This window comes from Echinops telfairi, unplaced genomic scaffold, assembly GCF_000313985.2.
Source record: "Echinops telfairi isolate 266 unplaced genomic scaffold, ASM31398v2 ScPeMD7_18;HRSCAF=68, whole genome shotgun sequence".
Classification (NCBI taxonomy): Eukaryota; Metazoa; Chordata; class Mammalia; order Afrosoricida; family Tenrecidae; genus Echinops; species Echinops telfairi.
In genome coordinates this window covers 40934726-40947742 of record NW_022103915.1, presented here as the reverse complement: position 1 = coordinate 40947742, position 13017 = coordinate 40934726, and the positions used below count along the sequence as shown (strand labels likewise).

Here is a 13017-nt window from a genome sequence, read left to right as displayed (position 1 = left end):
AACAATAACAAAACAAAAAACTTCAATCCAAAAGAAAGCAGATAAGGATAAAAACTAGAACAAATGTAAAATGTTTCAAAAGAACAGATGAGAAGGTGTTAAATTTTAACCAACTACATTTGCATTATTCCACTGTGCAGTGCACTTTGATAGCAAAGCTATTCACATCTCTGGTCAAATGGTCAGAGGGGTCACTGGAGGCTTAGTCCACATGAGGACCCTGCAAATGGATTTGGGGTTTTCACAATCATCCATAGCCTCTGCAAACCAGGTGCTCAGAATTTAAGCTCTAACACCATTCCCTCCTCCAGCCTTAGATTTTATTATTTACCATCCTTGCATCACACAGGCTGCTATGCTTCATCTGTGTGGACATAGCTGACACCTACCTCCCTTAGATGGTTTTAAGACAAACCTGTTAGACTCCACAAGCTATGGCTGGGCATCATCTAATTTCTTTACCATACTTTGCTATAGCACCCATATATCAAGTGATTTCTTCATGAGGGTAAGTATTGAGTAGGGCCATGTCATAAGAACTAATTATTCTTGGATTAGGGCTGTGATTAAGTGGGAACTCAGAATTGATTCATCTATCTATGGTTTATAGATGTTCCTGGTCTACTTTAGAGATGCCATTATCATTTTATTAGGGAACATTATACACTATGCTCATGGGTATATGGTCATTTTATGGATAGTATCATTAATTTAGCCAATAGTATAGAATTTCAAGTACTGTTTAGAAAAAATATACATGTATAGGACAGCTTTTTAGAATACAATGCATGACTTGTACAGATGAAAAACTTAAGTGATTGGATACTAAATATTCAAAATAATGAGGGTTGGAGATAGGGCAAAACTTTCAATAATGCTCATTAACCAAGGCAGAACTATCTATGCCTGCTGGAGTAAAACATGTCATCAAAAAGCAGAGTGTGAAAATAGCAAATATACAGTACTCTCGAGTTGCTATTTATTGGGCACCCTCAAAGCAAGACATTTGGGCCAAAGTCCAACGACTTCCAAATCCATAACCTTGGGAGAGTGGTCACTTGCTTCCTCTCATCCTCGCATGCTACTTCCTTAAATCCAAGTTCAGTTCCTTTAATCTGCTGCGTTTAAAGTAAAGTCCAGTTTACTTAGTGGGATTTCTAAATCGGATCCTTCTGGTATGGCCTCTGAAGGATGCTGTGCCCTTGAAAGGACAGAGCCTAAGGTCTAGTTGTCTATGGCACATGGCCTGGGTCACCAAGCCCTGGATAGAAACTAGATCAAAAGTGCCCAATTAGGAGTATAATGCTGAGCGCATTCTGCCCTTAGGGGTAACAATGCATTTCTAAGAAATCATTTTACTGGGGGCTCTTATAGCTCTATAATGCACCATACATCAATTGTTGGCCTTGCTTTGACCTTTTGACCCCAGGCCAGTGACCAGCGGCCTTAAGTCCCAGGACGGCTCCTGCCACTTCCAAGCTGTTCATGGGACTAGGAGATAGGAAAGGACAACAACCTCAAGTTCAGGGCAGGTGGGGAGGGAGGGACGTCGTCTGGGGCTGGGAGGCTGCGGTCACCAGGCTCCCCTGGGGTAAAGGATGAGTGACAGAGGGCATGGCTGACCATCCAGCTAGTCCTTTCCTGACCCAGACTGCACTGCTCGCTGACTCGTGCTCCTGGACCCCTTAGGAGCCTGCTGCGGAGAGAAGGCGCCATGAGCTCCCCTTCCTCCACATCTGCTGCCAGCTCTCTGTGTCTCCTGACAGGTGGCGAATCTCTCACCTGGCTCGCCATTGGAGTGGAAGGTTCTGGCACAGTATCCTTAATACTGGAGCCTTGATTTCTCTTCTCCTTTGCTGTTCCCTCTGGCCCTTAATTTATTGGGAAAAGATTATAGCAGTGACTATACTGGATAATTTTGCCCAGGAAGGACCTATGTGTACGGGGCCTCACCCTGCCACAGACACAGGAGGACAGGAATGCTGAGCGTGGCCTGGTGGCCCGAGCAGGCCGGCAGGTGCAGCTGACGAGCAGCGTGGGCACAGGAGGGAACCCACTGGCAGGTTGTGAGTTGTCCAGGGCCACCGGCTTGCGTCTTCTCAACACATCCACTGCGCAGGAGCGCACACACCAGCCGCACTGAGCGGCACACGTGGGCACCTGGAGTCCCAATGTCAGGTCAAAGGAGCCACTGGGCTTGTCTGCACCTACCTCACCCACTACTGGAGCCAGCCCCAGACAGGGACACAGAGGACATAGCTGTGTCCCCAGCATCTGGGCCTGCCACCAGGAACTGAAGGTGGGAGCACAGGACAGTCACCAATATGTTAATGGTCAGTTGGCTCAGGCCCCACCAGCAGGAGTGGACTTCAGTTCCCAAGTCCACTGTCTTCCGATGGAAGCAGACTTGTGGTCTGGCTTGCTTGTTACGAAAACCAGGTGTGTTATTCTTGTCTGGCGATCGACTGCTGTCTCCTTCCCTTCTTATAAGGGTCTGAAGGCCTGGAACCCTGCGGATGCCATTGAGAAGGGTGGGGAGGGCCCGCTCCATATTCTAGCAAAACGCACTTGTTAGCTACCTGGTCTACGAAAGAAGACAAACCTGAGAACTGCTCACCACTGAGAAGTTGCTGTGAGCAAGCTTTTCTCACGCATCCCATTTGAGCCACACAGTACCACTCTGTGTCACTGTTGCCCTCAAGGTAAGGTTCTCTGGAGGGAAGGGCCAAAGCTGGGATGCCAAGCCAGGGAGGCTGGCCCGGAGTCGGGGGCCTGAGACACTGAAGCTCCCGGCTCCCTTGCCCTGAGGAGGCCCTGAGCAGCGATGACGATTACCAGCTGGGTGACGATGCTTTGCTGGGCAAGCCTCCCAAACCCAGGCCTGGCCTCTTGAGATGGTCGGTCCACCCACCCGGCAGTTAAGCCTGCCTATCCCTAAGGGGGCCTCAGGTGGGTAAGTACTGAGCTTGTTAACTGTTGGTGATTTGAACCCGCCAGCTGCTGCTACTTGAGAGAAAGAGGAGTCCATCTGCCCCCGTAAAGATTTACCACCTTGGAAATCTGCTGAGTGGGGGGCTGTGTGAATGAGCCCCTACCTAACAAATCCTGGCCTCAATTCAGTCTGCACAGCCAGGCCCTAGCGGGGCATCTGTGCCACAGCTTCTGCCCTCCATGGCAGACCCTCCTGGGGCTCCTCCTTAGGCTAGACTAAGTCCGTTTTGAGCAAATAAAGGCTACACACAATGTTCCCCGACGCCGTCCAGAAGGCAGCTAAGCCCGGCAAACAGGCCCAAGAGGGCCTCGATCTGGCTGCTGGTGGCCAGAGGCTGGCCAGGGCGGGGTGTGGGATGCGGGCGCACGTGCTGCCCCAGGACACCACTGTCACTGAGAGGGCTTCAAAAGGGGATGGTGGGATGGGCCCTCAACTTGTTTCCTGCCTGAGTTTAAGGATTTGGGAGTAGCTTGGCCAAGCTCTAAAGCAGTCCGTCAGGGAGTCTCCTGGGGAAAAGGGCATCCCGGCTGCTCAGGGACCGGCTCTGCCAGCCTGCCTTGCCATTCAGGGGCAGCCGGGAGGAGCCTGGCCACAGATGAGCTTTGCAAATTTGTCTCAGCTGTGCCTCACTTTCCCTAACTCTGACAACCAAATCTGGAGAGGCAGAAGCCCTTCGGAGATCTGGTTCCAGTCAGACTAGGTGGTGGGCCATAGCCCCGAGTACCACCAGCAGACAGTGTCTGTGATAGTCCACTCCGGGACCAAACGCTGTGCCATGTGGTGAGGAGGCCTGCTGAAGCCCTCCCGTGGGCTGCCAGCGGCTGCTCAGTTCTTGCCCAGCTAGGTGCTGCTCTCTGTGTCAGGTCATTCTCTTTGCTGAGGCTCTAACTCTTTAAGGGGATTAGCCTATTGAGACCTTGAAAAACGGGGTCATTTTAAATACCCTTGGGCATAGGCACTTGGGGAAAGTATCAAGTTGACAACTGTCAAAGGGCCATCAGCATTAGCTTAAGGAGCAGAGACAAGAAAGTGGACTTTTCATGAGCCCCTCCCCTCAGGCAAGCTACCCGCAGCAAAGCAGTGAGTGATCTGCTTTGTGCACAGTCCGAGCAAGGATGAGAGAAAACCCACTGCTAGAGTTAACTAACAGTTCCTTAAGAGCTGAACTAGAGCCAAACGCCAGGATCTTGAGGGAGCTACATGCTCACTTTGTAGACACACACCACCTACAGGGAAGTTAACTGTGGCCTTCATGCACTTACCCTCTTTAGCCCAAGGTCTCCTACCTCACTTTCCTTCTCAGGCAGCTGCTCCCGGTGGTACCACCCCTCCTTGGCCAGTGTCCCCTCAGCACTGTCAGTCAGCTGGTTCCTAATGTCCTGGTGGCCCCAGCTGCTCATCACGGCCCACTTCCTGACTGGTTTATGGAAATCGACAGAGCTTGACTCGTCAGCAAACTTCCCAGAGCCAAGAGCTGGCTCGGAGGGGCATCACCGGCCTGTAGGTTTGCTCTGAGTGCTCTGCTCCAGCCCTGCGCCCTCTGGACAACCCCTCTCCACTGGCAACAAGGCTTCACCTTCAGCGAATGACACTGCGACACCATGACTGAGTCCAATGTCACTTGCATCTCTAACAAGTGGATAACTAAGGTCAGATACACAGGAGAGTTAGGTAAGGGGCAATGGGAAAGAAAACATGCTAACTTTGAAGACCTATGCAACCATCTGATTTCTCGTTTTCAATGTTATTCTTACAGCTGTCCTCTGTCTTGAAAAGGATGTCTTTACTATCTGCAGCATTTTCCTCAATTCAATCATGGGACTTTATGGCTCGATCAGGGCTCAAACTTGTAGAAATATCTGCCCAACACCATTAACCAGAAAGTGGGACTATGGGTTTCACACCACGTGCATGAAAGTCACAGCTTGGCCCACCACCCTGAAGACAGGGCCAATCAAAAAGCTGACGTCACACTTTCCATGGTCTTAAAAACAAGGACTGTCATCCAGACAACGACATAAGAGCTGAGCTTTTCTGTCCATAAATCTCCTCCCCACCAAGGTCAAAAGGAGTCCAGTCGGCAGGCAAACCCTGCTAGTTCCCTGGCCTCCTAACAGACAGACTGCACTCTTTGGAACCAAGAGGTCCTAGAAACAAATCACCTCAGATCTGGGCCTTCAGGATCAGAAACCTGAGCCCACTGCTCTGGGCTACTAATGCCCCCATGCTAATTTGTTTGCAGAAAGCAGATCTAGCAGTACGTCCATGGCTAATCCCTTCGTGGTTGAACTTCACTTGGCATCCAGTGAGCAAGGCCACCACTTGCCCTTGCCTCAAGGGTGTTTGAGCTGAGGTGTCAGACAAAGGGAACCCCCAGATTTGCAAGCCCAGCGAAGGGGCTCATGTCACAAGGGCTGGCCCAGGGGCCACCAGAGGCGCCTTTCCAAAGTCAAGAAGATGCCAGCACCATCAAGAAGGATAAAATAAGTTTTTATTTATAGTCTTATAGTAAAGGGGGAAGCCTTAACTTGCAAGACAATTCTTCCGCAGTATGTACAACATACTTTTTATTTCCACGGAATGGAATCAAACACGGACCGAGACTACAGAGTATACACTAGAAATCAGCGAATGCTGGGAACGGAGGAGGGACAAAGAAATGAGGCTGGAACACAAAGCCCTTCCAGGGACCTGGTGACCGCAGGCAGCCGGAGCCAGGGCTGGGCCGCGGAATGGAGGCGGGCTCCAGAGAGGGAGGCTGGGGATGGGAGGGCCGCGCCGGGTGCGCGAGTTTAGTACCAGGTAAATCGCTCTTGGTATTTACATACAAAACCAGTTGGCTCTATTTCTTAGAAATGCACACGTTAGGAAAGGAAGATTTGATCCTTTATGAATCTGTAATGCCGACATCATCAGAAATAGGGACAATTCATTCGGATTCAAATTTCAGTAGCAGGAAATAAATATCAAAACATCATCACTGGCCCCTAATACAAAACCTCTGCCCTTGCCCCAGCCTCCCCCACCCGGCCCCACTCCCTGGGGGGTGACATGTCCCCCTCCCCGCAGGGCTGGCGGCACGGGCTCTCTCACCAGCCAGAGGCAGGGGTTCAACATGCCAAAGACTCAGCTGTAAACCTGTCCCAAGTTCCCTGTAAACCACAGCTTCTCGGAGGATCTGGTCTTTCAGTAAGAATGATAAATAATTTGGGGGGGGGGGCAGTCCCTAAAAAGGAGCAGGGAGAGGGATAATTCTGCTTATTCCAAACTGATCATCTTCGTAAAGTGGAGCAGTTCACAGATTCACAAAGTCTATCAGATAGAGGTGACGGCGGCGGACGGGAGGCGAGGCCTGGGAGGGTAGGAGTCCTGCAGGCGCCGGTGCCGGCAGGGCTGGAGGAGCTGGTGGGGCAGTGAGGACACCATGTGCTCTAGAGGTCCGGCCGGCCGTCTGTCCTCCACAGAAAAAGCTGCCAAGTTGGGGTGTTTTGGTTTAAAAATTCCTGGTGGGAACAGGGAATCCCTGAAGGGAAAACAGTGGGGGGTGGGGGGGGTCGGGAGTGGAAATGGAGGAGAACGAGAGCTGTTGTCCAAGAGCTTCTATGTAAAAAAAAAAAAAAAAGTAAGAAAAATAAAGAGTCTCTTAGAGGGGCCTAACGACGAACTGAGAGGATGAGACGCCGGAGAAGACAGTTTTTATTGCTGGCCTGCCCCGCTGCGCTTAGCTGGCCTCCATGCGGAGTTTCTTCCTGCTTTGGGGCTCTTCGGGCTCCGACTCCGAGCTGGAGTCCGAGCCCCCATCGAAGGCAGAGATGGTGCTGCCCTTGGCGTTGGTGTAGAGGCTGTTGTCTGAGGAAGGGTAGTTGGTCTGCAGTTGGGCACTCGACCTCGCTTTCTCCAGTGCACGGACTGAAAGGCAACCAAGGGAGAGGGTCAAAGCTCCTCAACACCGGGAGCGCGTCTCAGACTCCGGTCCAGCCTGTCCTTCCCACGGGCTTGCTGGCCCAAAGCTCAGAAGGCAGTCCCTTCTCGTGACTGTCCCACCTGTGGACTTCACGTCCCCGCCTTTTTCCCCAGCCAGGCGGGGGCCCTGTGAGCACGGCCAGCCCGCCCAACCCTAAAGAGAAGGCGTGTGAGGCCCCTGCCCTGCCGTGGAAGCCCAGCTTCCAAACAGACAGGAGTATACGTGCCCTGTGGGCGGCAGCAGTAGAAGCTGACCTGGCAATGCCAGGCTGCTCGGGTGTAAAGGTCACATGTAACAGCTCTGAGTAAATCAGCCACAAGAGCAGGGAAGGATGACAGAAGACGGATCATCCAGAGACAAGTATTGGCTTACGTTCTCACGGACAGGTTCCACTTGGAATGACAAGCTGGACACTTGAGCAAGTCACCAACACACAGGCTACCTGGGGCCTTGGACACATAGGCTCTACATGCAGGCTGCTTGGCCCGGGAACCAACCCGAGGTCGCCTCCCACCGTCCATCTTGCAGTTCCGCTCATCTTGAGCCTGGACGGTCACCCAGGGAGTTTTATTTTATGTGAGGTGTTCTATCCCAGGCGGCTACTTGCACTTCCTGTTACTTGCATCTTCCATGAGGGAGGAAGAGAAGTGAACTCCCCAGGAACAAAGAACTTGATCAGCTCTCGCTTTCCCTGTGGTTGTAGGAAAAGGTGAGTGTGAGCGGCTGCCCTGATTGGACTTCCACTGACAACAGGGAGGGCACAATGTCCCCGGTCCTTACACAGCACATGCCACGCCTGGGCCTCCACGCTTTTCTAACACACACACCTGATGCCCGGTGTGACCCCCTACCTGCAGGCAGAGCACCTGCACCCCGACAGCGGGGAGAAATTGGGTCAGAAAGGGTTTAAGTCTCCAGAGGTCCCGTTCTCTAGATTCCACTGGCTCCGCAAAGGTGGCTCAGGGCCCTCCTCAAGATGGTTCTAAAGCTCAACTACTCAGGACCCAGGAAGCCAGGCCAAGGCCGCTTCCGCACACATGCTCCGTAGCTGCCTCGGACTCTGCAAGCCCAGGTGCAACGGCAGGGCCGCCACCCCCGGAGCCCGGCTGCTCACCTTGCTGCTCCAGGAGAGCATTCTGCCGCTTGAGGTCGTCAATATCTTGCTGGTGTGTGTGGTTTTTCCTTCGCATATACTGGATATACTCTGTGGCTTTGTCTAGGATCTGGGCCCGGGATGCCTGTTGCAATATGAGAAAAAACACAGGAGACAAAATAAAGACCTAGTCCAAGCAGTGAGGGGACCATGCCTTCTGCAGCAACCGCCAGCGTGAGGGGAACCTGGCTGAGGAAACGAAGAGACTGACCCTTTGTGCCAGACCCTGCACCGGGTACTGCAGACCCGGGACTAAGCAGTTTGCTAGGCTCTTCAAAATCTTTCTCTACCACTCAGTGGCAGAGCCTGGAGCGAAACGCAGGTTCACATGGCTCTCTCCCATGCTTTGTTCTTGAGGTCCTCAGCCTGGGTTATGTCTGAAAACCTTAAAAGTCCCAACTGACCGATAGCTTGGTATGCTCTCTCTGTCAGGGCCTGACAACAGGTAGTTGGCCCCGAAAGACAGAATGAAGACCTTGGATGGAGATGGCTTGGGATGGGAGTGGGCACAGGGTTTTTCATTAAGGTCTTAGGAGTTCAGCCACATGCTCAGGCTATTGTGTTAACGAGTTCCCAGTGAGTGATGCTGTGGCGTCACTGTATTTCAGCTTTCTTGACTAAGAGACTTGTGAAAGTCCTTGATGCTTGATGTCAACACGGTGGGGCATGAGACTGGGTCATTTCAGGAAGCAGCCACACCCTCACCACAGCAGCCTAGGCACTGCCCTGTGAAGTTACGGTAAGTGGCTGTGCTCCTGGAAGACAGTGTGCCGAGAGGTTCCCTCCAGGCTGCACTCTAGAGCCAACAGGCTATCGGTAGAATGGTTCAAAGACAAGAGGAGGGAAGCCAGCGTATGGCCTACCTGTCACCGACTCCTGGGGAGTAGGCAGGGCAGTGCTCAGCAATTCTGTGTGACAGCCCTAGCCAAAAGAGTGGAACCACCCCTCTGGGTTTCTGAGTCTATAAATCTTTTTATTTTTATAAAAGTTTAATTGGCACTTCATCCACATGTCATACAATTCAATCATTCAACCATATCCAGCTGAGCTAGACAATCAGTATCACAATCGATTCTAGAACCTGCTCTCCTTCCTTGCACTCATTGTTACACATGCAACTATGTTTGTTAATTGTGGCAAAAATTCACACAACAAAATATTCTCCAATTCAGGAACTTCTACCAGTATAATTCAGTGCCATTGACTATACTTTTCATGTTGTACAACCATTATTGATTTCCTTTTCCAAATTATTCCACCACCATTAACATAAGCAACAACTCTTCCTCCTTCACCCATAACCACTAAGTGTGATTTATTTATTTTTTAAATAGTTTTCTTGATATAGCATTATCCAGCACTTCCATAGTTAAATCACTTTTTAAAGAGTTGTATGTACACCACCACAATCAGTTCTAATGCTCCCTCTCCCCTCCCGCTTTCATTGTTTGCTCCCGGAGCCCCCCACTCCTCTCCCCACATCCCCATAAGCCACTGCATCAGTTACTGTCTGCATGCACCACTCCTGTGCTTCACAAACTGGGAAACCAACAGAAACAATAATAAACAAAACAGCAAGAAGAAAACAACAATAATAATATGAAGATAAAAATTGAAAAGTAAGAAAGACTACTATCAATATTTAAAAAGCCAGAGAAGAAATTTCTGTCACAGAACATGTGAGAAATACTTGTGCCTGGAGCAAATTCAGGTTGGGTAAGAGGGAGGCCAAGTGACCAGGTATCATGAATATACAACATGGTTCGAGTCTTTATAAATCTTTAGGGGAGCAGAAAGCCTCATCGTTCTCCTCCTGAGCTGCTGCTGGTTTCAAACTGCTCCACAAGGGAGCAGCCTAATATGTAATGCATTGTGGCGCCAGGGCAGGTCAAGGAGTAGGACATAGCAGGGGGAGAAAGGTGAAGAAAAATCCACACCCAGGCTAGCAAAACCAGATCCCCTTGTTTAAAGCCTGACACTCTATTTCTAGATCCCAGGCTGGATTCAGTATCCGGGAGGTTCACAAGTCCTGAGCTTATTCACCAGTTCTCTTAAGAACTACAATTTCCAGACGATCCTCTGTAACACCCTTAAGGCTACTTCCTCAAAAGAAAACAATTTATATTCAACCAGCCACTTTTTTCTGGTACAAAGTAAGTACAAGGTGCTAGGGACACTAGGGAAACAAAATGTATTCGACGTAGTTTCTTTTGCCAGTTTACTCCTACTGCCACCAGCAAGTGAAACCTGAGTGGTAGGATTAAAAGGCCATGGGACAGATGGCTTCTGGCTGGGGGTTGGGGTGTTTACCTACTGTGTGCAATGGTGAGCCCTGAATGAGACCAAAACGAGTTCTGTGGGAAGGTTCACTCTGGGCACAGGGGAGGGCATGAGGGTGGGGAAAAGCAGGTGCATTTCTTAAAATCTGAGAAGATTATTGACTTAAGTACCCTGTTTCCCCAAATATAAGACCTACTTACAGTTTTGCCTCTTGCTGAAATATAAGGCATCCCTCCGAAAATAAGACCTCCCCCTAAAATAAGGCCCCCTGAAGCTACTGTAACTCTGGACTCTGGACTGCGTAGCCCGTGCAGCTCACTGTTGGCTGCAGCACAGCTGGAGCAGACAGGAAGTGCGAGGTCTCTTTTAATAAAACAATAAACAATAAATGTGTACCGTATTCTTCTTCATGGAAAAATAAGACATCCCCTGAAAATAAGACCTAGCACACCTTTGGGAGCAAAAATTAATGTAAGACACTGTCTTATTTTCGGGGAAACAGGGTAGGAGAAATGAGAGGAACTAGCAATGTGGGTTTGTAAATCTGGTTCATTCTGCCAAAGGAGCCGCATTTGGCTACTCGGGTCCAATTATGAGGAGGTAGCATGAAAACACAAGGCACATCATTAAAAGGGACTCATGAAGATACCTGGCTTCGCTGGTGGAAGAGGAAATGATAAACATGGTATGACAGGTGGCAGAGCGGTAGAGGGATAGTAAGTTTGGGAATCAGGAGGTGGTGTGGCTTCCTCCAGGGTCATTTTTTCTCTGAGGAGAAAAGCCCTGCCCAGCATGCAACCGCTGTGCAAACTTACACCAAGTCTCTCTTTAAACTTGCCTGTGTTAACACGGCTTTTCCGTGCGAGTGTGTTCGGGGTGGGGTGGGGTGGGGTGGGGTGGGGTGGCGGCAGCAGCATCTCTGACCCAGGAGAGCACTTGTGAGATGCCTTTTTATGAAGGACAGACTGAGGAGCAGTCTTGAAGCTACTCATTTCTCCTTTAAATACGTGAAACCACGGAATCACAGAAAGCATAGTCAAAACTAGCCGAGGGCTCTCGAGAGGGCCGGTGGCTTCCACATGGGGCAGTCTTTGGACAGAGATCAAACTCCTAGATATGTCAAACAGAGTGCCTCGGGAACAGGCGCTCCACAAGGATCAGCGTCGCCCTCCTTTACCGACCCCACCAGGCCGGGGTGCTCTCGCAGCTGCGCCCGAGGGCTCTACCACAGAGGCCGGCCGCCGCATTCCTGACCAAGTCCAAGGGGCTCAGGGTTCACTTCAGCTTGTCCTTCTGAGGGTGCCCAGCAAGAAAACATCTCAGTCCCCTTCCCAATTGGCATAGGCATTGGTCCAGGGGAGAGAAAGCTGAAAAGGGAAGCCAGGAAAGGCTACTCGTGCATCTAAAATCCCCTCATTTTCCCAAACCACACAAGATCATGTGACCAGCCACGAGGTTAAGGTATGGCAGCCCCCCTGCCTCCCACCTTTATGGAACTGTAATATGGGGACAGTAAACACGAAACCAGCAAGAACCCCTGGGGTTTATGACATGAACTCTGGAATCTGACCCTGAACTTTCCGTTTCTGTTTTTGCTCAGTCAGCTGACTCAGGCCACAGCTACAAGGGACTGTGACAGAGCAAAGCACTCTGGGCCTAGGCCATCTGGGAGCCTCCCTCCGCCGCTGCCACTTCCGGGACTCAGGACCAGAATGACTTTCCTCCCCTCTTGCTAGTTCATACAGTAAGCAGCTACTAACTCTGACTTTGGGGTACGGTTGGAGGCCAGATGGGCTGGAGCTGCAGCACTCTAGCGAGCAGTGTGAGCGAATGCAAAGGGGCTTCTCGGCCTTTCTTCAGCTCAGGGGTCATGCACAAGGACGCAGGGCGGCCCTGCCAGACCTCGTACACAGCAAAACTAACGGCGAGAGCAGCAACGCCGGGACACGTACTGCGTACTATTAAACGCCAGGCACCCTCACACCACTGATGTACTACTTTCCCTATTTAATAACCACAGAAACAGGCCCAAAGCTGTATCCAACACCAATCTTCGTAGGTGGCTGAGTCAGGATTTGAACTCATGGGGCCATGCCCTTAGCACTGTGCTACATATACCACCTGCTCTAATTTACTGCTCGTGTGCCAAGCACATTACATATGATCGCACTGAAGCCTCGCCATCGACCACAGGGTGGGGATTGCTGGCCCCCGGCTTACAGACACAGGAGCTCACAGAGGAAGCAGCCCACATACCTTCCCAGTCACTCTTCCCACACCATCACCAAGCCGCACGGGACGGATGCTACCTAATACTTTTCTGACAGTCCACCCTCACTGCGGTCATTTCTTGCAGGTGACAGTCACCATCAACAGCTATGCAGGTCCTCCAGAAGCACCCAGTTGTACAGAATTCTGCTTTGGAGTCCACCCCAACCTATGTATTGCAGCAAAAATCAACTTCATAATTCAGGGAAAGGCCTCAAATCCAAGAGTTTGGTTCCATTAGAACATTTAAGAACCCCAGTGATTCCTATAGTAGTTAGCACTAAGTGAACGAAGTTCAGGGAGTGACTCAAATTTTTACACACACACACACACACACACACACACACACACACACACACA

At 50.8% G+C, this 13017-nt stretch overlaps 1 protein-coding gene across 4 annotated transcripts in view; it reads right to left on the bottom strand.

Annotated features, from left to right (window-relative positions):
- Positions 1-5466: 5466 nt before the first annotated feature.
- MAX (MYC associated factor X) overlaps positions 5467-13017 on the bottom strand; it is a 22834-nt gene continuing 15283 nt past the window's right edge. For 2 of the 4 annotated variants that reach the window (XM_045288112.1, XM_045288113.1), the window contains 2 exons: positions 8071-8200; positions 5467-6901 (listed from right to left, as the gene is read on the bottom strand). In XM_045288112.1, coding sequence (XP_045144047.1) covers positions 6714-6901; positions 8071-8200 — 318 coding nt within the window. In that variant the 3' untranslated portion in view covers positions 5467-6713. The remainder of the gene's footprint in view (positions 6902-8070; positions 8201-13017) is intronic. The other 2 variants (XM_004698657.2, XM_004698658.2) reach the window with 1 other exon arrangement.